This window comes from Anas acuta, chromosome 12 (assembly GCF_963932015.1).
Source record: "Anas acuta chromosome 12, bAnaAcu1.1, whole genome shotgun sequence".
NCBI lineage: Eukaryota > Metazoa > Chordata > Aves > Anseriformes > Anatidae > Anas > Anas acuta.
The window spans coordinates 15,608,518-15,631,546 of record NC_088990.1 but is presented as its reverse complement, the minus strand read 5'-3'; the positions used below and the strand labels follow the sequence as shown (position 1 = coordinate 15,631,546).

At 36.6% G+C, this 23,029-nt stretch overlaps 1 protein-coding gene and 1 long non-coding RNA gene across 3 annotated transcripts in view; one reads left to right on the top strand and one right to left on the bottom strand.

Moving 5' to 3' along the window:
• LOC137863093 (uncharacterized) overlaps positions 1-23,029 on the top strand; it is a 508,128-nt gene that overhangs the window by 26,381 nt on the left and 458,718 nt on the right. The window lies entirely within an intron of this gene.
• On the bottom strand, positions 81-22,987 carry ICE2 (interactor of little elongation complex ELL subunit 2). Of its 2 annotated transcripts, none has more exons than XM_068695950.1 (15): positions 22,887-22,987; positions 21,983-22,087; positions 19,117-19,384; positions 18,209-18,328; positions 16,972-17,106; positions 16,496-16,612; positions 14,846-15,005; positions 12,819-13,003; positions 10,780-11,731; positions 10,029-10,207; positions 8,657-8,786; positions 3,078-3,162; positions 2,935-2,985; positions 1,592-1,850; positions 81-469 (listed from the first exon to the last, which is right to left on the bottom strand). In XM_068695950.1, exons 1-15 carry the CDS (start codon positions 22,913-22,915, stop codon positions 299-301), a joined length of 2,946 nt encoding a protein of 981 aa, XP_068552051.1. In that variant the 5' UTR covers positions 22,916-22,987; the 3' UTR covers positions 81-298. The 2 variants fall into 2 exon arrangements, with proteins under 2 accessions (XP_068552051.1, XP_068552052.1); XM_068695951.1 differs by lacking the exon at positions 22,887-22,987 and adding an exon at positions 22,639-22,673.

The following is a 23,029-nucleotide window of genomic DNA, read 5'->3' as shown; positions in this document are numbered from 1 at the left end:
AATGAGACAGAATATACATTTCTCCTCTTTTCTCAGCTGCAGACACCTGCCTTTAAAAAAAGGAACAAAACAAACCTGACTGAACTTGAGATTTTAATTTGAATGTATGCACTGAGGTAAGAAAGGGTTAAGGTTTATAGACTCTTTCAGTGTTTTAAACATGGCTGTGGAGCTGTTTCCCCTGCCAGCTTGTTCTGGCTCCTTTGAAACTGCAAGAAAGCCTCAGATTTCTTGTTTCATTTTCTCCTTTTCCAGCCCATACTTAGCACAGTTCAGCTATTCCTACTTCATTTGTATTTTACTTCATTTTCCACTTTTTCTTCATCATTCTTTGTTTGCAGTAAATCTTCTTCAGCTTCTTTGGAGCCACACCTTCATTTCTAACAGGCTTAGCCGGATTGCCTTTTGTTTCCATAGTTACTGGCTTTCCCTCACAGGGTGTGTCCGACTGCCCTTTCACCCCCGTCATCTAGGCACGTTAAAAAAAAAAAAAAAAAAGAATTAATAATCTTAAATCTGTATTAAGCATAGACACACAACTACCTGCAGAGAGCTGCCCTCTACTTCTCATTCCAGCCAGCCTCAGAGGCTGTATCTGGACTGGGTGACAGGCACAATTGGTCTTCCTGTCACCAGTGGGATCTGCCCACACGCCTGGATTTCCGTTTGGCAGAAACCAAAGCACACAACATAATTAGAAACTGCTCTGTTTTGCCCTCATATGAGGTCAGGATGTAGGTAAAACATACAACTGGCATAAAAAGTATCCCACAGTCCACTAAGCTAGGCATAGTTAGCATGTGGGTTTTCAACAAATCAGCAAATCTACACCAAAAGGAAAAAAAATAATGCCTGATTTTTTTTATTATTATTTTTTTTACTTCTGACATGTCCATACATAAAATACATCAAGAAAAGCACCCTCAGAAGCAAAACTAGGAAATCCTTATAAATGGAAACACTGTATCTGTTTCAGTTGCACTGAAAGTCTTAAAATTACAAACATTTTATTTAAGGCAAATGCTACATTATTTTTGGTGTCCAACAGCACAATTAACTAATATTAACAATGCAGAACTCCTTTCTGAAGAGATTTTGCCGAACAGGGAAAAAGGTGCATTTTTAAAAAACACATTAGAAGAGAACTGGAATAAAAGTTCAATATAATGTCTTATAGAACAGACCTCTGCGAGTAGAATTCACCTCACCTGACCGTACCTGTTTACAGCTGTGCTCATCATCTATACTTCTGTAGTCATTAGGGAGAAAATAACTCTACAGCATGAGTCCTGCAGTCTACTGAAGAGGCCTGTCCCGGTGCAAAGGTAGATCTACACAAAGTATTCCATTTCCCTTTGTTGAAAGTATAACAAGCTCCAATATTGCTTTTCCATAAAAGTTAAGTAAAACGAATCCCAGCTGAAATACCTTTCAGGAAAAAGGCATCCCTATTCCTGGCAGTAGATGCATAAGTCTAAAAGATCTCTCATACCCCCAGAGATGACAGATAATTTCATCAGCTACATCCAGTGGATTAAAATAGATAATTTCAAGACTGGTGATCTGTTTTTCCATTAAGTGTGATACTGACCTTGTGTTTCCACATGGATTCTTGGGGTGCAGGTGGAAAGGTGCATGGCACTCTGCCATGATTCATGTGATAGGGCAAAGGGAGGCTGGGATCTAGTGGCACCCAAGGGACTGACAATGTGGCAGGTACTGTGGGCAAATCACAATGGGCCTTATGTAAGTTATACGATGCTCTCGTTGCCTTGTCAAGACAACTCTTGTAGATTGCAACTGATGAATCTCCTGCAGCATGAGTCAATAGATAAGAGCCCTCCTGCAAACTGAAAAGATAGATATAAAAATTAAAAACACTATTAGTTTGTTTTGTTGTTTCACTTCATCTGACCATTTGACCAGGACTAGTAAGTTTCTAATGCTGAAACAAAGCAACTTTAGGTATTTACTTATCTGTCCCTATTTCACAAAACGACTATGGACAAAAATGAGTGAGTTAAACTGTATTCATAAATGCTTGCCGATTTATATTTTTCTGATATACTTATAATGAACAAATTTATCATCAATGTATGTCATCAGTTACTTACATTATGTTTCAACAAAACATTTAAGCATATGTTGAAAACTGCCCACTTATAGCAAACTGTAACATTTTATTTAACCAGCATCTTACCAAGCACAATGCTTATATGGATAGACCCAAAGAGCAGAATTGCTTTATACACACAGGATTAAACAGGTTTTCAAGAAGATAAACGTCAAACAACTGCCCATATAAAAAATCTTAGTGACAAATTACAAAGCCACAGAAATTACTAAGTGCAGGAAAACTCGTCTGTAATTCAAATTAAGATGCTTCACACAGTGCAAGAAACTTGCTTCACAAAAAAAAAAAAAAGGAAAAATTTGCAGACTGAAAGCCCTGAAGTAGATAAATAAAAAAAAAAAAAGGAAACAGAAGAAAGGTTGCAATGGTGTACAGAAAAAAAACATAAGCTGTTATACTAAGCAGAAGGGAACATAACAGTCAGTGTTAATGCTACACATAAAGTAAAAAGAATATGAAAAAAATAAAAAGTTCAAGTTCTAAACGTCAGCATACATACATAGTATTACAACTTACTCCTGTTTAATCAGGTTGGAAGTGTCCAGCCTCCTCTCTTGAGTAAGTGTTTCATAAGAAACAAGCTCTTATTCTTTTGCATCATTTACACAGAAACTGTAACCCTAAGAACACTTTTACATGGTATTACATTATGCTGTGCTAGACCTAAAAAATCTAAAATATTTCATGTATCCAAAAAAATCCTCCAAAAAATCAAAGAGTAGACAACTATTCTACAGAAGAAATAGGATCACTTGGATAACACTGCAAATAAATATGGCCAGTAAGAATAGAGAACTTACTCAGACACTTTCTTCAAAATGTGATGAAGTATATTCAATGAGTTTGCAGGCCTGTAAAAAAGGAAAAGAAATAAAAAAGTAGTTACTTGTAAGGCTAATTATAATTTCAAATTCATTATTAAAGAACTACTAAAAATACTCACTTAATCAATCCAAGTTTTTCTCTTAATATTTCTGGAGAAATCTTTTCTAGCATAATAAGCTTTGATGTAAAAGCATCAATACGCCCTGTAAAATATCAATACATATTTTTTTTTTCAAAAAAGAAAGAACAACCAAATATAAAAGCATAACTTGCAGACCTAATGCTTTTTAAAGGGAATACAATTTTTTGCTCTTTTACACTGTAGAGCAGTGAAAAGTACTTATTGCACAGTACATGAAAGTAAAACGTACAGTTCAGTTGCTTTTCATTATGGGTAACTGAATTTGGACTGTCTTCTAAATCAGGGAAATGTCCATGATTCCAGTAAATCTCACATGTTGCATGAGGTCTAGCAAATGTAACTTCATTTTGCCATGGCCTTAATCTTGTCTGCTTATTTGTATCTTCCCAAATTCTTCTGATGCGTTTAACACTAGGCTTCCTCACTGTACACATCACCCAAGTTTATCTTTTAAGGTAAATTTACCTCGGTGTTTAATTTACCTCATTTTCTATTCTGATATGGTATCTGAACATTTATGTTATTTCATATTGTGAGGATATCTTTGCCTTTCTTTTTTTTTCTTTCTTTTTTCTTTTTTTTTTTTTTTTTAAAATTACAGCTTACTATTCCGGCCTTTTTCATAGCAAATTGGTAAAGACTATTTATCTTTGACATAGCTAGGAATAGCAATTCAAAGCTTTCCTCAACACATTTTTATAATAACTGCTGAGAGGAATGCTTTAGCCCAAATTTTCACTTAATAAGCAATAGAGATCATTACCGTAGCTTGTACATTGATGTGGTGACCTATGAAGCCAAGTTCTCATGTTGAGATTTTCCCAGAAAACTGTTCTATTACAGTTCCCACGAGGAGAATGAGGAAAAGACAGCATAATAAAAATGACCTGCTCAATACAATTAACTGCCTTGCTACAAATTTGCTCTTGTAGGTAGTCTACACGCTTCAATTGTACTATTATAACTGCTAAGCCAAAGCATTTCACATTCAAGGATAAACATTATTCAGCAATTTGTTATTGTCATCTGACATGTGATGTCAGATGACCAAGTAATAACTCTCTTTTTACTAGATTTTCAAAAAGGCACCAGGACATCTGGTTTCTTTTAAATACCAGTGCATTTACTGCTTTTCTTGATATCAGTATTTTGTATAAGGCTTAAATACCTAGGATTAATACTCTGCATTGCTAACTATAAGAAAAGAAACTTGAAGTAATTTTATTTTTTTATAATGTGTTCTCCATTCCTTATTAGTGTCTTGTCAAATCAAAATCTTCTCCATTCTAAACTCATTGACAGCATAGCTGGGAAAAAAAATCTATGAACTACTTATACCTGATTTATATTACTGTATGTTATAATTGAGAAGTGACTGACTGAAAATACTTGACATTCAGTAAGTTACCATACAGCAATTTTTTCCAATCAGTTTTCAAATCATCTTTATTTAAAAATCAGTATTATTCTATTTAGGTGAAGGTAAACTATACTTGGGCACTTAATGCCAATTGAAGAATAGTATCTGGGATGAAGCATTTCCATCTTTAATCAGCAAAGCTTATCACTTTTTTTTTTTTTTTTTTAAACTGATTAAACAAAATACAAGTCCTCAGTTTAGGAAATGTGACAGAGATTACTTCCCTCTGCAGATGCAGGACTTCTTATTTGAGTAGTAAGGGGTCTTAAAGCAACCAACCGAGCAATGTGCTCTGCCATCTGGAGGATGGCACACTCTGTTTGAAAATAGTATCTCTGCTTTTGCACAAACTATAAGTCTATGAGAATATATGAAATAAAAAATTCCACTTGATAGCACATCTTGCAATTTACACAGGAGGCAATGGGTAAACTTCCGTTTTCTCTCTCATCTCCTGAGCTGGCAGCACTGCTGAGTCACTGTGCTGAGCTACGAGATTCCTTCCTCAGTCAGAGTAATACCACTGAAGAACACCGGACAATTATAGGGCACTGGCCAAGGTCCAAAGAACTTTCCATCTAGCAACACAAAAGATTACTAATACTGTGAGTAGTTCTTTCAAGATCCAAGGGCTCCTAACCAACTTACCACTGATGTCTGCTAAGCACTCAAAACTTCAGTTATAAAGGGTTCACTTAAGATCTACATAGTCTCAGAACTATCTGAATAAGGTGGCAAGTTTTCCAGGTACTGCATTATTAATGGTAAAAATAAGTTTTTAAACATTTTTTTCATGTCTTCACAGGTGTACTATCATGTGAATTCAAGAAGAGCACTAAGTCTGTGTCTTTACTATTGCTAATTTTAAAATTCCTTTACGATAGGTCATGTTTCATGTTAAAAATTTCATACTGTAGTATGATCTAAGAGGATGAATAATTCAAGTCTGTCTTTCTGTTTACCCCAAATACATGATAGCAGTAGTCTTACTTGCACTTATCAGAGTAACGAACAACGAGACATTCACCCTATTCTAAGCTGCCTGTAATACAGGGATATTATCACTGTTGGAGAATTGTCACTTGTGTTTCAGGAAAAAAAAACATGCCATTTGAAAGAAGTGTCTAACTAAACCAGGACACTTGCCACAATGTTTTTCACAGCTCCCCAAAAACATCAGCTGAAAAGCAAAATTTTACAGCTGACTTTTAACATTTTTAACCATAGCAGAAAGAAGCCTGAAGTAGAACATGGCAACAGTTTCCTATTAAATGCTGTGGCAGATGCTTTTTCACAAAACTTAATGTTGACTTCCATGCATCTATTTTACCTACCTCTATGAGAAACTACATGTTGGTACCAAAAATCCAGAGCCCCCAACCTGCCTACCTGAATAAACCACATATTCTGTCAGTATCAAAAGTTAATCACATTCTCGGAGTCCATTTGTGTAGCATTAGAAAATAAATAAATAAATCGATATATATATACATATGTATATTTTGTTGTTAAATAGTTGGGAGGAGGCCTGCCCCACATGCTAGGAGTACCACTTTAACTCCTACAAGCCCGCCCCTCCCGGACCCAGGTTTTGCTGCTGGAAGAAGCACATCCAAGAGCTGACAAACAACCAAGACTGGAATAACTAGTGTTTCTCAATCTCAGGGACACTTTCTCCTGAGCACAACAGAGAGCCTGTCAGAAGCTCGTCTATCAAAGCCTGCCTGCCTAGGGCTCCACACCCGTTTCATGGTTAGCAGGAATCTGCACCGTACAGCGGAGACTAAGAAACCTCTGAATCAGGAAGGGGTGACTGCTAATGCCAGAACAACTCCTGCAGCACACAGACTTTTTTCTCCTACATTCCTGCGAGCCCCAGTAAAGGGGTGTTGGCTGGGTGAGCTGTATGCAAACTTCTGCACCCTAGCCATATGTTAAGTATCCTGTTACTGATGTAAGATTAGATAGACGTGCATTCTTTCAGCCTGCATGCTCTGTAAGCCAATCATCAGCCTCTACAAGCTTCCCTATTTCCTCACACTGCTTGTGCCTCCAGAGAAGCTAATAAAAAGTTTTCTTGAAGGGGCTAAATTTCAGTGCAGTTTAGTACTGTTCTTCTACACAAAAAAGGAAAAAAAAAAAAAAAAAAGCTTCAGTAGAGTATGTCAATATAAACTAGAAATGGAGAACTTTGTATGTCACTATTGTCACTATTTTGTCTTTGTGAGGAATTTTAGAGGGGGGAAACCCACATCAATTATTACTTTCAAACTTAGAAAGTAGAAAAAACTTTCTATAAATATGGAGAGCAGACAAAGAGATTCTATCAGCTAAACTATCACTTAAAACGTATCTGATTTCCCACAAACCTTATACTTCCATTATAAGATGCAAAGTTTCTAAGTAGAAATTAGGAAAGAATTAACTGAACATTTCTAAAATAGCATTCTGGCATGAGTCATCAAGAGCAAAAAGTGTCATTCAGCGCAGAAGTGGAAAGGTTAAGACAACCACAGGCCACAGCTGCTACCATAACAACCATAAAAACAGAGATCTTTCTACAACAGGAAAGCAAGGCCCTGCTGCAGAACATTCATTCACTGTACAAACAGGATTGGCCTCACCCCAAAGCAAGCACCAAACGTAGTCTAAGATGCATTTTGGCTAACTTCTTTAATTGTTGCAGATCTTTCCTTCTAAAATGTTATTAATTACGAGGTAATTGGTATTAAAGATATGTGTATATTAAAAACTTTGGTAAAATAATCTGGCCAAGTTCTTTATACGTACCTTTTTTTTTTTTTTCTCCACAAAACAGTACGTATCCTACTAGGCATAACATTTCTTGCCTTCTAAAAGAATCATTGTACAAACATGAATACAGCATATTTTACTGCAAGTTTGTTAAGGAAGTTACCCTTATAACACTGAATTCCTAGATTGTTTGGTTTAAGTTTTGATTTTGCACAAAATGGTCTTTACACTAAGACACATTTCTGCTAACATGTCCATGCTTTTTATCCCCAATTTATTGTATTTTTATTTTCTATGCTCTGATTTACGGCTGTAATCTCTTCTACACAGGATTTTTTACAACTTCATTCTCACTGAATACACATTACTTCCCATTCATAGACATTATTACATCATCTTTTTTCCATCTGCTGCATGATACAGGACAAAGAGTATGAAGGCCACCCCATGATAGGTATGTTTCAAGTCCTAACACTTATTAGGAAGTAAAATTTAATGGATCAGTTAGATATGGACAATGGAAAATCTGGAAAATGTGGTCATGTAAGTGTGATCATGTAAGTGTGTTCAAAGCTCCTGAGCAATACAACTGCTATAAAAAGTTTTCAATAAACTCATGCTATGTATTGTTCTCTTTCTGCAAAAGCATAAAGTTATTTTCAGTACTTTAATTTTGAGACATAAGTATATTCTTTTCAGAGCTTTCAATTTCTCATAGTTTTGAGCAATAAAACTTGGTCTAGTTTTATCTTGCTTGCTTTTCCTCATTCTCTTATCTTATCTGTCTACATGTTATCAGTGTAGAAGTATAAACATTATTGGCAGCTGTAAAAAAGAAACAAGTAGCATTTGACCCTTTCCCATAACAAAGATTCAAAGCTTGAGAAATCAGTATTTTCTAAACCACACACCTGATGGTCTGTTCTTCACCACTGTTGGTATGTGATAACAGATTCACTTAAAATGATTTCACAAAATGATAAAACGTATTATAGAACATATCTCATAAAAAGGTATTTTTACAACCCTTACACCACAGTAATTCATGTTGTATATGACTAAAAAAAAGAAATAATAAAGACAACTAATTTCTGAAAATTAAAATCAGGGTTATAGATACATTTTTATTTGAAGGGCAAATACATGCAGTTATTGAAAAAAACATTACTGGATGCTAACCATCCAAAACCAAAGTTGGAATATCACCACATGGAAAAAAATTTAGACACAAAACTTATTTAAGATCAAAGTGAAAATCTAAATTAGAAAATGAAACTAAATAAGGACATGTGAAATATATTTGTAATAAATACTTCTCTCATGTTATTCCATGAGCATTCAGACATACATGTTTCTTAAGCAAAAATCAACACAAACTTACCAATATAAAATAAACATGCAGAATGCAACATACTCTCTGTCCACATCTGACATACTTCACTTTCCGTAAGAGCTTCAACACCATAATAGGCTTGGTATTCCAGTTTTGGCAACAGGAATATTGGAACAACCTACAAAAGTGAAAATACACGCAAAATCAGCACTGACTGTCAAAAAAAAATGATTACTGCACTTGAACTACATTTTGTCACTAATAATCAATATATTTTTCTACTAAGCCAAGGACTTCATGTAATGGCTCATGTTTTATGAAACCCAAGCTATGAGCTTAAGGCTATGGAGACACTATTTAAAGGAAGGTGAAATGGAACAGGGGGAAGGAAGCCTAGGCAAGCTTTTACAAATAATATTGAGACTGTATTATTGTGAAGTACCCACTTCTATGCTCTACTGCCCTCTGCAGGAATTTAAGAAAAAACACACATAATTATACTGATTTGCTCATTCTTAGAATTCTGCCATTTAGTCACCTTGTCAGAACCTCACCTTTGCATGTTTAACAGAGAAAATATAAGCCTCTCTCAATTGACAAACTAAGGTTTAAACTCCAGCAGTAGTTTTCAAAAATAAACAGTGTTCAAATTCTGATTAGAAAACCAAGCAGCCATTCACAGGCTTTTACATGCAGTGGACAGCAAAGCTAGGATAACTCTTCAAAATAACGATTTGCAGCACAGAATCTTAACAAGTAATCTGGGCTACTGAGACCAATTTCTATTTCAACAAGAGTATAAACAACTCCTAGAGCATATGTATACCTGCCTACCACCATTCTGGTATTTTCAGGAGGGAAATGCCAGATCAGATTTGTCAAATGATTGTGAGGACTCTTGACAAAAAATGAATTACTGAGAATTCCAGAATAAGCTTTCTTTCTCCCGATGTAATGAGGACCTGATATAAAAAGGAATATTTAGATTTCACTTGTACTTGAAGCATTTTAGCTCTTAGGATGAACAATTTGCTAAAATGTATTCCACAGTCTTTTCAAGCAATGTACTTGTGATCCTGAACAACCTCAAAATGTTTGGTGAAAAACTAATTGGTGCATTAACTTTTAAGAATAGTTCAAATTGATTTTATGTGAGTATAATGATATATCATATTACTGAAATATAGCTGAAATAAAAAATGCAAAACTACATTTATCTGTTCTAATCAAGTAGGCTAAAAAAAAAAAGTTGCTTTTCTTCCTAGAGCAAATATTTACTTAAAAAGATGTACACCATAGAGATACAATTAAAATGGAATAATACTTAAGGAACAGATTACAGTTGAGCACAACTTGAAAACCAAAAAAAACCACCACACTAAACCAACCAACCAAAAACCCTGAACAAAAAATGCTGTACCTTTTGATCTTTTTTCTTTTTATGGGAATGTGGCAATGGCTTCACTTTCTGCACATTGCAACGCACAAGTAATAACAGATCATCCAAACTGAATAGCTTATACACAAGGTTGCCATCCTGAGGTGCTTTATACTCTGAAGGGTTTTCTGCAAGCATCTGAAGTTCATCTGGCAGCTTTCCTATAGAAAAAATAAAATTGAAAATGACAAAACTTGCATATACCTCACCATGAGGCTAATTAGCTTTTTTTCCCCTCTCACGGTGGCTTTTTTGTTTGACAATAGTTTGGGGGTGAATGGCCTGCTCATTAGGCACAAGAAGTCACTTCTATTTTTTTGTTTGTGTTTTTTTTTTTTTAAATGATTTTGGAAAATGTCTACTGTAACTTCTGAAGAGTACATTATTAAATACTCCCCCATATTTTATCCTTCTTATTGTATTTTTTACACAAACAGACCATTCTATACAAATAGAATTGAAAGGCTGTTTTCTATGTCACAGTCACTCAGTATAAAACATACTTAGAATGAATGTCTACTGAGAGCTGCCATCCGTTTATTAGTTACTGAAACAGCTCAAACCTCGGGCTTAGATAGTGGTGCAAAGGTACTGTTAAAAAATCATATCCAAATAAACATAACAGAAGTACTATTAGGATTTTCTTCACACAAAAGAATTACAATGTTTTTGCTCCTAAGTTTTAGTGAACTGTCTCAATTTTACTCAATACCCAACGAACACTGTTACTTACTCTTTGGCACGCCCTGAAAAAGCCATGTCCAGGTATTCCTAGATGAGCCACTGGGATTGCAGGCAGGACTTGGCAAAGTTTCTGCATGGGAGGTTGCTGACAGTTTTGGAGATGGAGGCACATGAGCTTGCACAGCAGTAGAACTATCACAGCTCACTAATGGCTGCTCATGACCTTTTCGGGAAGGTGACTTAAGGAGTTCTGTTTGCATTTTTAAAATCTGTCCCACAGGATCAAATTCTTTGGACAACTTTCTTGTTAGCTTTCTGGAAGCACTTTTTCCCTGATCGATGACTTCTGAGCAATCAGTCATACTTGCTGATGGATTTTGGGTGGGGGAAGGTGACTTGGAAGTCCGTAATGAGGTATGAGAAACAGTGTTTGGTACAGTTGTTTTGCAAGAATCAGTGTTTTTACATTCTGTATCAATTATCAAATGATCTTCATCAGTGTCACTACTGCATAAAGGAGTGTATGTCTCATTTTTGTGCGCAGGATCAGACTCTTTCTTGAAACTAACAGCATTAGATGAAGTATTTAATTTTGTTTCATTGTCTGATACATTCGTGTTCATGACATGCTGTGCTTTGTTCAACTCTCCCTCCTCTGACTGAAAGGTTTTATGAGATGAGTCTTTTCCAGGGCTGAAGCATAGAATGCCACGTGATGGAAACTGTATGTTGGAATACGATGAAACTCCTTGCTCAGAAACTGAGGTCTTCCCCTGTTCAGCTCCACTGCTTAGAGTGGATGTCTTTTTCTTTCCTAATTTTAGGTCATGTGACAAAACTTTAACAGCATTACTAACTGTAGAAGTATTTTCTGTTTTAGAAGTCGTTGAGGGTTTGACAGCTGCACCAAAAGTTTCCAGTTCTGTAACATCATCATCAAACTCCATTCCTGTGTCATTTGGAAGAGGAATCTGCCTGTATTCGTAAGTATCAGAAGCCATCTTCACACAGGGAGAAAAAGATAAATATAATACAATCAAACAGGCCAATAAATAGAATGTATGAGTCACAAATGAGACACTGCCAAGTTGGAAACCTGAAAACTGTTCTACTATCCACATTCTGACTGTTGGGAGACAGGGGCTGTTAATGAAAAATGCCAGTGTTTCATGTGGAATATCTTAAACCATAGGTATTGAAAGGCCTTTCAAAAGAGAAGAAAAGCCCATAAGACCTTTATTTCCTAAATAAACCAGTCAAAATATATTTTAAAGAAGTAAACATTAAATCTGAGCTGAAGACAAAATGGAAGCATTTAAAGGAACTCGACAAACAGACATCTTTAAAGACAGTGCCTGTGCCTCAATAGTAGAGAAACTCTACAGGAAAGCTAAACTTGCTTTTATTAAGACACAAGTAACTTAGAACTATAACCTAGCGTCCTGGTTTCAGTTAGGACAGAGTTAAATTTTCCTCCTAGTAGCTGGTAGAATGCTATGTTTTGGCTTAGGATGAGAAGAGTGCTGATAACACCTCAATGTTTTAATTGTTGCAGAGCAGTGCTTACACCAAGCTAAGGATGTTTCAGCTTCTCACTCTGTCCTGCCAGTGGGCAGGCTGGGGGTGCAGCAAGAGCTGGGAGGGGACAGACCCAGAGCAGCTGACCCAAACTGGCCAAAGGGGTATTCCATACCATCTGACGTCATGCTAAACAATATATAGGGGTGGCTAGCCGGGGTGTGGGGGCCGGCTGCTCGGGGTTAGGCTGGGCATCGGTCAGCAGGTGGTGAGCAATTGCATTGCGCATCACTTGTTTTGTACACATTATTATTAGTAGTACTATTATCATCATTATTGTTATTATTATTACTGTTATTATTATTTTTCCTGTCTTAATAAACTGTCTTTATCTCAACTCACAGGCTTCACTTTCCCATTTCTCTCCCCCGTCCCAGAGAGGGAGGGGAGAGGGTGAGCAAATGGCTGTGTGGTGTTTAGCTGCCGGCTGTGTTAAACCACAACACCTAGTAGGATTTTTGTTTGTTTGTTTCATTTTGTTTTACCCAAAGAAAATGTGAAGCTACATACTTCCCACCGCAGTAGATTGTCCTCAGCTGGTTTGTCCATCAAAATATCAGAAACTGAAATGTAAGACTTCTTAGTTGCTAGGAAATCCATTGGAATTTCATGGAAGACTTGGTTCCTCTCTCTTACTGTCATTTCCTTTTTCAGAAGAGGTGAGTCAATGTAAACCACTTTAGCTGGTTTGCTATCTTTTCAAGAAAGGGAAGTCATTGAGTTCTTATTAAAAGGAAGAAAAAAAAAAAAAGACCACTGTACAATTTAAACAATAAACCTTTGAATTTCCAAATATGTTCAAATCCATTCCACATTCACACTAGATATTATGCTCTCATTCACTATCAATGGAAAATAGAAGTATGTCCAGATATAGTGCAAATTATGATCATCCTGAAGCAGCAATACAGAACACATTAACAGTTGATTACAGTTTAAACGCAATTCTACATAGAGAATTTCTAAGTAAGAATTAAGGATTCAAGATTCTTCATATCACATCAAAGTAATGGCTGCAGTTTACATTTCTTCTACTCAGTGACTGGATTAGGGCTCTGCTGCTCCACTCTCTTTTGTTTATAACTTATATACACATCATTAATAAATTCATCCAAAACCAAACACAATACCCAGGCCAATATTATATAGTAATCAATGGCACGGGTGGGCCATGCTATCTCTGTTTTAGAAAAATCTGAAGAAGAAATAAAAACACTAATGCGAGATGTAGGGGTGAGGGGAGTGGGCAATGGATACAGAGAAGAAACCCTTTAAGAAACATTATGTAATGCTAACACACTCCCAGCGCCCCACTGGCTGTTAACTTTGAATCTAAAAGTTAAGCTTAAGAACCATAAAGCTGAAACGAAAGGAGTCAGGCACATTATTACAGATAAAGTACTTAAATGTTTCTGTAGAAAAATTAAAAACTTGTAAAACGTGCAGGTATTTGCTAGCTACTATTATCCAAGAGTTTGCCATACAAATCTGTGTGAAGTACACACAACAGACACTTCAAGATAATATTCATTACTAATACTCATAATGGAGGGGAAAAAAAGGGGTAACAAGCACTCTATATTCAAATTACCGATGGGGTGCTTGACAAAAGTATAGTATTCATACGATTAGTCAAAACATTTTTCGTTGCGATTGGGAAAATGAATAAATAATGAATGTTCATGGAGTATATTCATTATTCCATGATCTGAATTGGACCTTTTAATTCAGGAAGGCACTTGCTCTTGTTCTTTTTTATTTAAATAAAACTCCATAGTTTCTATTTATCTTATTGAAACCTGTTCATTTGATAGTATTAACAGCACCATGCAGTTTTTTCCTACCAAGGAGCAGAGTTTACAGTTTTAAGAAGCAAAAGGACATTCAACTGACTTTTTTTCCCCAACTGGAAAACAGCTGTCTCTCTCCAAACCCAACATTAATGGCCATACCTATAGCAGTTGTGACTATTCTCAGTAACGAGGAAAACGAGGTGTAGAAAATGATGACATAACCTTGCTATTAGCCTTCCTCCTTGATAACAGATGGCATTCTATATCAATGGATTGTGAAAATTATTTTTTATGATAACTGCACTTAAATTACCATTGTTCTTTAAAAAGCATAGGTATATGACTCGTAATTACCAGATTACACTTGAAAATCATTTACTTCCGATTTTTACCCTTTGAGATGTATGAACTGAATCAGCCAGATTTTATTTTTTTTATTTTTTTATTTTTTTTTAATTAAAAACATGTAAGCACTTGAGACATTCATAGATACATTGTAGAGGGCAGCTTCTTCAGAAAGGGTTAAGAATCTGAACTTAGAATTACAATTATGATTTTCATTAACCCAAACTAAACTATTTTATTATTGTGTAAACTAACCAGACTACTATGTTCTCCCTTCCCTCAGTTGATTTTACTGGTCATACTGATTTCTTGTTTTTCAGTCAGCTGAAAACAGATTATGAGAATATATAAAAGACTTCGTGGACAAAAATGTAGTTTTTGGAAAAAAATATACTGTACCTGCAGCAGGGATCATCTTAACACAAACTGGAATTTCCCACTGTTCCTTGTAATTTAGTCCATGGTTATTCAGCAAAGTAAATAATGACTGATTACTTAAAACAACTTGAGGAGAGTATTTCAAAGCAAGTTTTTCTGCATTTGAATCTGAACTAATATCCTAAACAGAAAAAGTTAGAATTGAAAAGTTTTTTAGGAAAGACATAGAATTTTAAATTCAAAACCAACCAAACAACATGGGTTAACTTGCACCCTTACAGAAGCCCAAATACCACCAGAATCAAAGGAAAACGTTTAAAAAACAAACAAACAAAAACAAACAAACAAAAACACACGCACAACAACTCTCCTTAAGGTTTTTGTCTGAATCCTACAGTTCCACCTTTCAGCATAAGGAAAAATGTCTTATTTTCTTTCTCCTAATTCCTACTAATTTGAATTACTAGGTCAAACAGGAATTTGGAGGATACTAAAATATAGGAGTACAATGTAGAAGAAAAAACAACACATTCATTCTAACATATATTACAGATGTTCATACAAGTTAAGTAATAGCATCATAAAGCAGTCTAACAGGAAAGCACAATTAAAACTGCACAGTTGTTTGAATACAAATTATCTCTAAAGAACCTTAAATATAAAAACATGAAAAATATAAACGGAGATGACAGAAGTAGAAAAATTATGAATACAGGTTCCCATGAAAAGAAGAGGTTGGGCATGCTCACAAGGCAGAAGAACAATTAAGAACTGTGGAGATAATAGAAGCACAGGAGCCCTAAGGGCCGTGAGAGAGAATTTCTAGCCATAGGAACATCTAGCCATATTCTTTTTTCTGCCACCTGAGATAACCTGAGAAATAGTAGTTTACAGCTCTAACACCTTCAATGGTAAATCATTCTCCTGTGTCACCTCTGCTGCTTTCTTAAGCAACAAACGTCTTTGCAATTGCACTGTCTCTGTTGAGAGGTTGGTTTCTGATATGTGAAAAAAATCCTTAAATAGGTGGATAGCAAACTATCTGGAATAACCAGTCAAACTAAGCAAATCATACAGAATGAAAACACTAATCCACTTCCTCTGAGGATGAACACAAACAGCAACAGCAGGTACTTAACCAGGTGGAATGGAAAAGTTGTTCAACTCAGACATGGAGTTTATGCTGTTTAGCAAAGGAGATTTCCAGATTAAGGAAATGTAATATACTTTTCAGAAAACTAAACAGTCTAAAGTATTTTTTCTTATTGTCAGGACTGTTTAAATCACAAACCTTCACCCACCTGCCTTCCCCCACCCACACCCCAGCTTTATAATTGCAAAGCAAAATTTAAACGGAATAATACTCTAATAAACAATTCTATCTAGCTTTCACAATGTATTCTAATTAAAGGGCTGCTCTAATGATTCACAGAGAGAAAAGAGAAGTCCCATCATGAAGCACTAGCTCAAAAATGCCATAAGTTGATTTTCAAAGATGGTATGATTGCTATACATGAAATACTACCCAAGTAACAACACAGTACATTTTTCTATGCTGCAAGATGTTTAAGATGAAGACGAAAATAATGAAACAATGCTGCCACATAAGAAGAAACAAATCACTCTTTACTACAATACATGCCATAAAAATGACAATAAAAGGTTACTTACATTTTGCATAATAGAAGCCTTTTTATCTGGAGTTATAAAAGATGTAACAGCTTTATAATCTGTGGGCAGCTGAACAGGCATGGTAGGGAAATACGTTTTACCATATCTTGCTGTGCCCTTAAAGAAAATAGAGCAACACCAGGAAACAACTTTAACTGAAATCATGATGACCCAACATTTTTGTAATGAAATATATTAATAATTTATGCAGGTGCAAGTTAGTGTTATGTTAAGAAGAAAAAAAGGACTATTAATATACAATTTTTAGCTGTAAGCATACAACGAAGGGGGTTAACAGCCTTACTGCCAAGAATAATTTCATTATTTTTACTCAAATGCTTTTCACTGAGTTATAATCCCTAACCAAGCATTGGATATTACTTAACAACAAATTCAATCTTGGCATAACATAGTCCGAATACAAATATACTTATTTGAGAATAACAACAGAACAACAAGTATATGTAGGATATTACCATTACAAGAAGATTTTTTTCCAGCCTAAAGGTCAACTGTGTGTTAAATTTTCCTCCCATGATACTCATGATCTCCTGGAGCGTGTAAAACTCAGGGTACTTTTTCACGTGTCCAATACAAGCACTGAATAATTCCTAACAAACAAACAAACAAAACCTTTAAGCATTTGTGTCTTTCATAAGAGTTTCAATAAATTTATTTCCTGCAGTTGCCATACTTCCATTTCAATATTCTTCCTGTAGAGAATACAGAAATATCTAACGGATTACTTTCAAAGTTTGGAGACATGTTCTGAGAAATTAAGATTGATTATTATCGCTTAAGATAGCTGTAAACTGTAAGACATGAAATCATAAATCCCCCACGTTTTTTTTAAAGCATGATTTTTGTCATCACGTTTCCAAACTGTGTTAATGGGAGAAAAAAATTATCTTGTACATGAAAACCCACAAAATAAAGTATTTTCATGAAATAAAATCAATCCTTCCGACTTTAACTATACTTTCTACCCTGTAATAAGGACATGTATTTTTCTGGTTTATTCTGTAAAAGAAAGTGATACGGTACTTAGTAGAACAGACAAATTTTAGCAAGAAGTATTTAACTAGGCCACTTTTTAATTAAAAGTGTGATACTATGTGGAAAAAAATCAACAGAATGTCAACCCGTGATGGGAAAGTTTATCAAATCTGTATTCTGGAATTCTTTTCCCAAAATGTGTTATTAAACCAAGAATGATATATAAATTGCAGTCATGTTTGATTTTAAAATTGTCAGACTGGATATTTAACACAGCATGAACTTGCAGATGGTTATGATTAAAGCCTGATTAACCTCTGATTAAAGTGACTTTGTAACATACTACTTTGGAGGAAAGCTTAACATTCTGCTCAATGCGTGCTCCAGTAGTGTATGTTTATTTTCAGATTGTCAATGTAAATGCACTTAAAGAGTGATTTCTTCCTTTCCAATAGGATCTCACATTGATGACTTACTATACCTTTCTACAGTATTGCATTCAATGACCTCACTTGTGTCATATCTTATTGACTACATCTGAACTGTGGGCCAACTCACGCTGGACAGCATAAGTGGAATTCCATGGCTCAACCAGACATGGAATCAGCAGAAGTTCTGGGAACACCACATCCCATGAGCTGTGTGTATGCATCTTAATCACAATTTCAATATGATTGTTTAAGAAGGATACAAATTTAAAATGGCATTAACAATTACCTCAGTATAAAGTACTGCATCTTCAGAGATGTTATCGTAGTCTTGGACACAGGTTTTTGCAGCATTTTGAGCAAATTTCATAAATTCTGCAACTTCATTGTTTACTGCTTCTTTCATTTGCTGGGGAGGGGAAAAAATAATTCTCATTTTTAAGTCACAGTGGAAACCTGTAGGCTAGGTATGTAAACAGCAAATTTCCAGAGAGGTAGCACAGGCAATGGGTATAAGGAAGGGCACAGATTCCATTTCATGATCAATCTGGCAAGTCTCTGCATGCCTTCAGTTTCACAAGTTAAAAAACACGTTTGCAAGATTAGGCCCACTTCCTTTAAAAACAAAGGAAAACAGAGCAAGCTTTTTTTGACCATGCATTGGTGGTTAAAAGAAGTAAAAGAGGGGAGGAGGGGAGGGGGGGTTAAAAGACACTATTGGAGCAAGTTTACAGTGACAAAGTGAGGTTATCTGAGCTCTGACTTAATAAGCAATTACAGTGTAAATAGCAACAATGCAGTAAGTACTGATTTGGCCAGAGAAGACTTTCCCACTGATACAGCACTAAGCAAAGGAATTGGCATTTACAAGGAAGCACAGGATACCAAATGCAATGGCTCTAAAACGTTTACTGATTAATTACCACATGCACTTCAGCTAAAATTATACAACCAACCAACATGAAACATTTTAGCTCCTGCTAAAAAGAAAAAAAGACAATAGTTTTCAATTTAAAAAAAAAAAAAAACTTCCCTTTATTTAAAAATGTTACCCCAAATACTTTTAATATGGTATTATGAGTGGCAATGAAGGTTTAAAGGGAGTTATAACAAATTCAATTTTAAAATGTTTCTGCTACATTGTAAGACTCTCCTCTGTGACATTCATGTGTGTATGAATCTACACATACAGCTTACCAAATACATGAGTAATTCTCTTTGATTTGCTGCATTGAGTGGAAAATGGTTGTTTTTTTTTGAGAACTTTGTCATCAGATATAAGTATGTTTTCTGCTCCTTCTCAGTCAAACAAGAAGTAAATGGATAGGGGAGTCTAGGCTCTGGAAAAGGATGATCATCAGTTGTGGATTTAGCATCCACCTCCAGTGGATCTGCAGCCTGTGTGTTACAAGTCTGTTTGTTTTCTGAAGAGTTTGCCGATGCCTCCACATTTTTCTTTGCCACTCTGAAAGAAAAATAGTAAGTGAAACAACTTAGGCTTTTCACCTGAAGAGTAATATTTTTCAGAACCAATAAAGACAGTCATACAAGATTAAATTTCAAATTCAGCAAAATGCATCAAGTGATACTGTACTATTCCAATTCCTAGCCTAAATCCTAAGAATTTTCTTATTCTGAAACTTCACCTGGGCCATCAGACTAACCCTTAGTACCAACAGCAGGTTTGCCATTGATTTCAAGACCCAAAAAAAAGGTTTTTAACTTCTTTTTAAAAGGTGTATATATTCATTTGTATAATTAATATTGAGATTAAAAGCTATATATGAAACTCTGATTCTTTGCTCTGGAAACACATCAATGAAACGATAGCCTCAACATCTCCTCATTAGCTGATGTGTGGTATTCAGAAAATTTGCACTCAAGAGAGGCCTAACTTATGAGTTGAAGTTATGTCTGTAAAGGGGAGAGACTACCTAGAAAAAGCTTTTCTTTCCCTGTGAAAAAAAAAAAAAATAATAAAACCTACTTAACTGTCACAATAGGAATTCCAGATCTCCTTAAAGATTTTTGCTAAGAATAGAGTACACAAACTTCATTTTTCAGTTCTGAACAGTGCTAAAATTATTTGCCAAAAATGGCACCGGGCTAAGGTAAAGAGCATTAGCATCCCTCACAACAACAAAGTAACAGCGTTATAAATCTGTTTTTTAAAACAACTCCAGTATGTGAAGACCAGCTTAGCCCTGCTCCATTTAAAATAAGTGGTTTTTAGAAAGAAAATATTTAAGGTTAACAAAATGAATGTTAACTGCTGATCTTGGAAAAAGCATATTTTTAAGATACGGTTCCAGAAGGAGAAAACATCTCAGGCGTTATTCAAACCCAACAGTATCACGTCCACAGTTCTTAATAATACTTCACAGCTGTCTCTCTGAATATGAGAACGTGTCCATCCTTGTGGCACAAACTGGCAAATTTAATTAAGCTGCAGCAGCAACAAGATGCTGACTCAGATATGCCAATGTAAGAACGTCAAGAAATTCTAGCAGCTTAAATTGGCTATATTCAGCACTGAATGAAATGGCAGCACATCAAGATCATTTCAGTATGCAGTGCTGTCACAATCTTCATCAGGGTGCAAACCAAAATAATCTGACAGAGCTTTTCTGTCCATATTTACAGCATTATACTTTATTTAAGCTGACGGCTTAAATTTTTCCCCTTCATTTTATCAGCAACCTGTCTCCACAGCTTCTATGGTGAGAGAACATACGCTTTCGTAAATATTTATCAGAAACCCCAATATACAAATTGATGTGCTTCCTCCAGCTTTTACTTTCATATTTACCCCAACAGGTTACATTTCTCTTCTTGATCTTGATAATGGCCACTCAACCCAGTTCCACTGATGTCCAAATTCTTGGGGTTGCAACCTCTTTCTGAGTATAAACCCTCTTCTACCATACACAACTGAACATAACCACACTCCTAAGTACAGACATGTATTCTCCAAACTCCTTCCCCGCCCGTTTTTTTTAACCTCATCGAATGGAAGAATCCTACAGCAGTAACAAATAATACCCTGTGAGGATTGTGCTCATCTCAGTCACCACACGGAGAGTTATTCCAACATAAATAAACCAGGCAAAATACTTAAATCCCTTTCTCTAGCTAAAGATGTAGGACATGGCGAGAAATCTATTCCCCTACGAAGCACGTTTTCAGTATCAGTTAATGAAAACACAGCAATTCCCTTTGGAACAAATTACTTCTCCACGTGCTAAATTCCTCACTTAGAGCACAACAGCTACTGGAGTTTCCATCCCCATTTTCCATAATGTGAATATTCATCCATCAAGAAAAGCTTTCAGTTCTACCTCCCTAACAGCTGGAGTTGTTTGTTCTTCAAACAAACAAGGCAATAGCCTAAATACAATATTCCAGCTTTTGAAATCCAGCAGCACATAGTACTATCTATGCCAAAATTATTTGTGTCCTCAGCATTTCACTTCCCATCCTTCAGCTAACAGCCTATATAGTTTCCTGATTACCCAAGGAATTAGTTGAACCTCCACTGCAGCTAACTTGCTGTGCTTCTGTATAAACAGTGCTAGCTACTTCCAAAAGACACAAGTAAAAAGGATTTCACTGCATAGAAACATCAGCCTTCTAGAAAGTGAGAAGACAAGAGACTGACAGCAGTTGTTAAAAAGAATTAGGTCTGGTTCATGGGTTACAGACTCTTTATCACGATTGAGTGCTTCAGCCCTCTTTGGTATGCAAAAGCAAGCCAAAATAAAACACACCAAAAAAACCACCACCAAACCAACCCCACACATGAATCCAACACCAAAATGAAACAACCCTCCCAAAAATATAAGCCCCATTCTCCAAGACAGTAAGGACCAGCCAGAGGTCCCAACCTAAACTCTCCTCCCTTGTGTGGGCTCACACCAGGAAAGCAGAGCCCAGCTGCTGCCCCACATAGCCATTAACAAATCACTCCATAGCCAGGATGCTCGCAAAACACTATGACCACGTATAAATTCAAAAGAGTACCTATGAAGAGCAAAGAATGTACAAAAAAAAAAATATAATATACCTGTTTGATAAATTCCATAGTTCAGACAGACTTGGAGCCAACGAGTATTTTTCATAAATTTCATGCGAGAAAAATACTTCACTGCCGTTTTTTGGTGGAATATCCCTGATAATAAAGAACAAAATAAGCACACTGCAACATACAACAAACTGAAGGCCAAATCTGACCCCGAGGAACAACGAACAGCATTAATTATTAAAAATTCGCAACTACCTATACAGTGTTTCACCCTTCCCTTCTCAGAGGCTATGTATGCAGTGTCAAATTCCCTTGTGGTTTTTAGTAGTTAAGTAAACACCTTCTTCATGGTCCAAACAGAACAATTTAATTAATTCTGTGTATAAGTTCTAGATGCGGCTACAGGGACACTGATGTAGTTCTATGCTTTCAGACGTTCATTAGTCAAACTCCACTAGAGTAAACTTGCTAGAATTTGGAGAAAAAGCACAGCCATCCTGTTTGTGCTTCCTCACAAACGGGAGATCGTCTGTCAGCCAGCCCGTGCCACCTGAAGGCTGCTTTGGCTTTGGGATGAAGCCCTTCCCGTGCAGTGTACACAACACGCATCTTCCCGAACTGCCTCGAAAAGCAAGAGGAAAGATTTAATTCTGCCTCCTTCACTCATTAAAAAAACTGACTCCAAACAACGCCAGTACCCTGCAGCGTTTTCCTGCGCAACCCCAGCCCCAGCCCGTCCCCCCCCACAGGCCCAGCGGCACAAAATGGCGCCGCCCAGTCCCCGGCCGGGGCGGGAACTCAGACCCCACCCAGCCCCGCCCCGCCCGGGCGCATGCGCGTCCCCGCCGCGGTGCCAGCGTGAGCGCGGAGCGCGCCTCCCGCTCGCCGCCGCCCCTGAGGCGCGCTCCCGCCGGGCGGGGGGCAGCGGGGAGCGCCCCGCACCCACCATTGCGGCCGCTGCTCCGCCGCCGCCATCTTGGTGCCCCTCAGGGTGACGGCTCCGCCGCCCGCTCGTCGGCCGAGCCCGCCCTCACGGCGCTGGCCAATCAGCGCAGCGCGCGCGGGGATCGGCTGTGCCGAGCCAGCCAA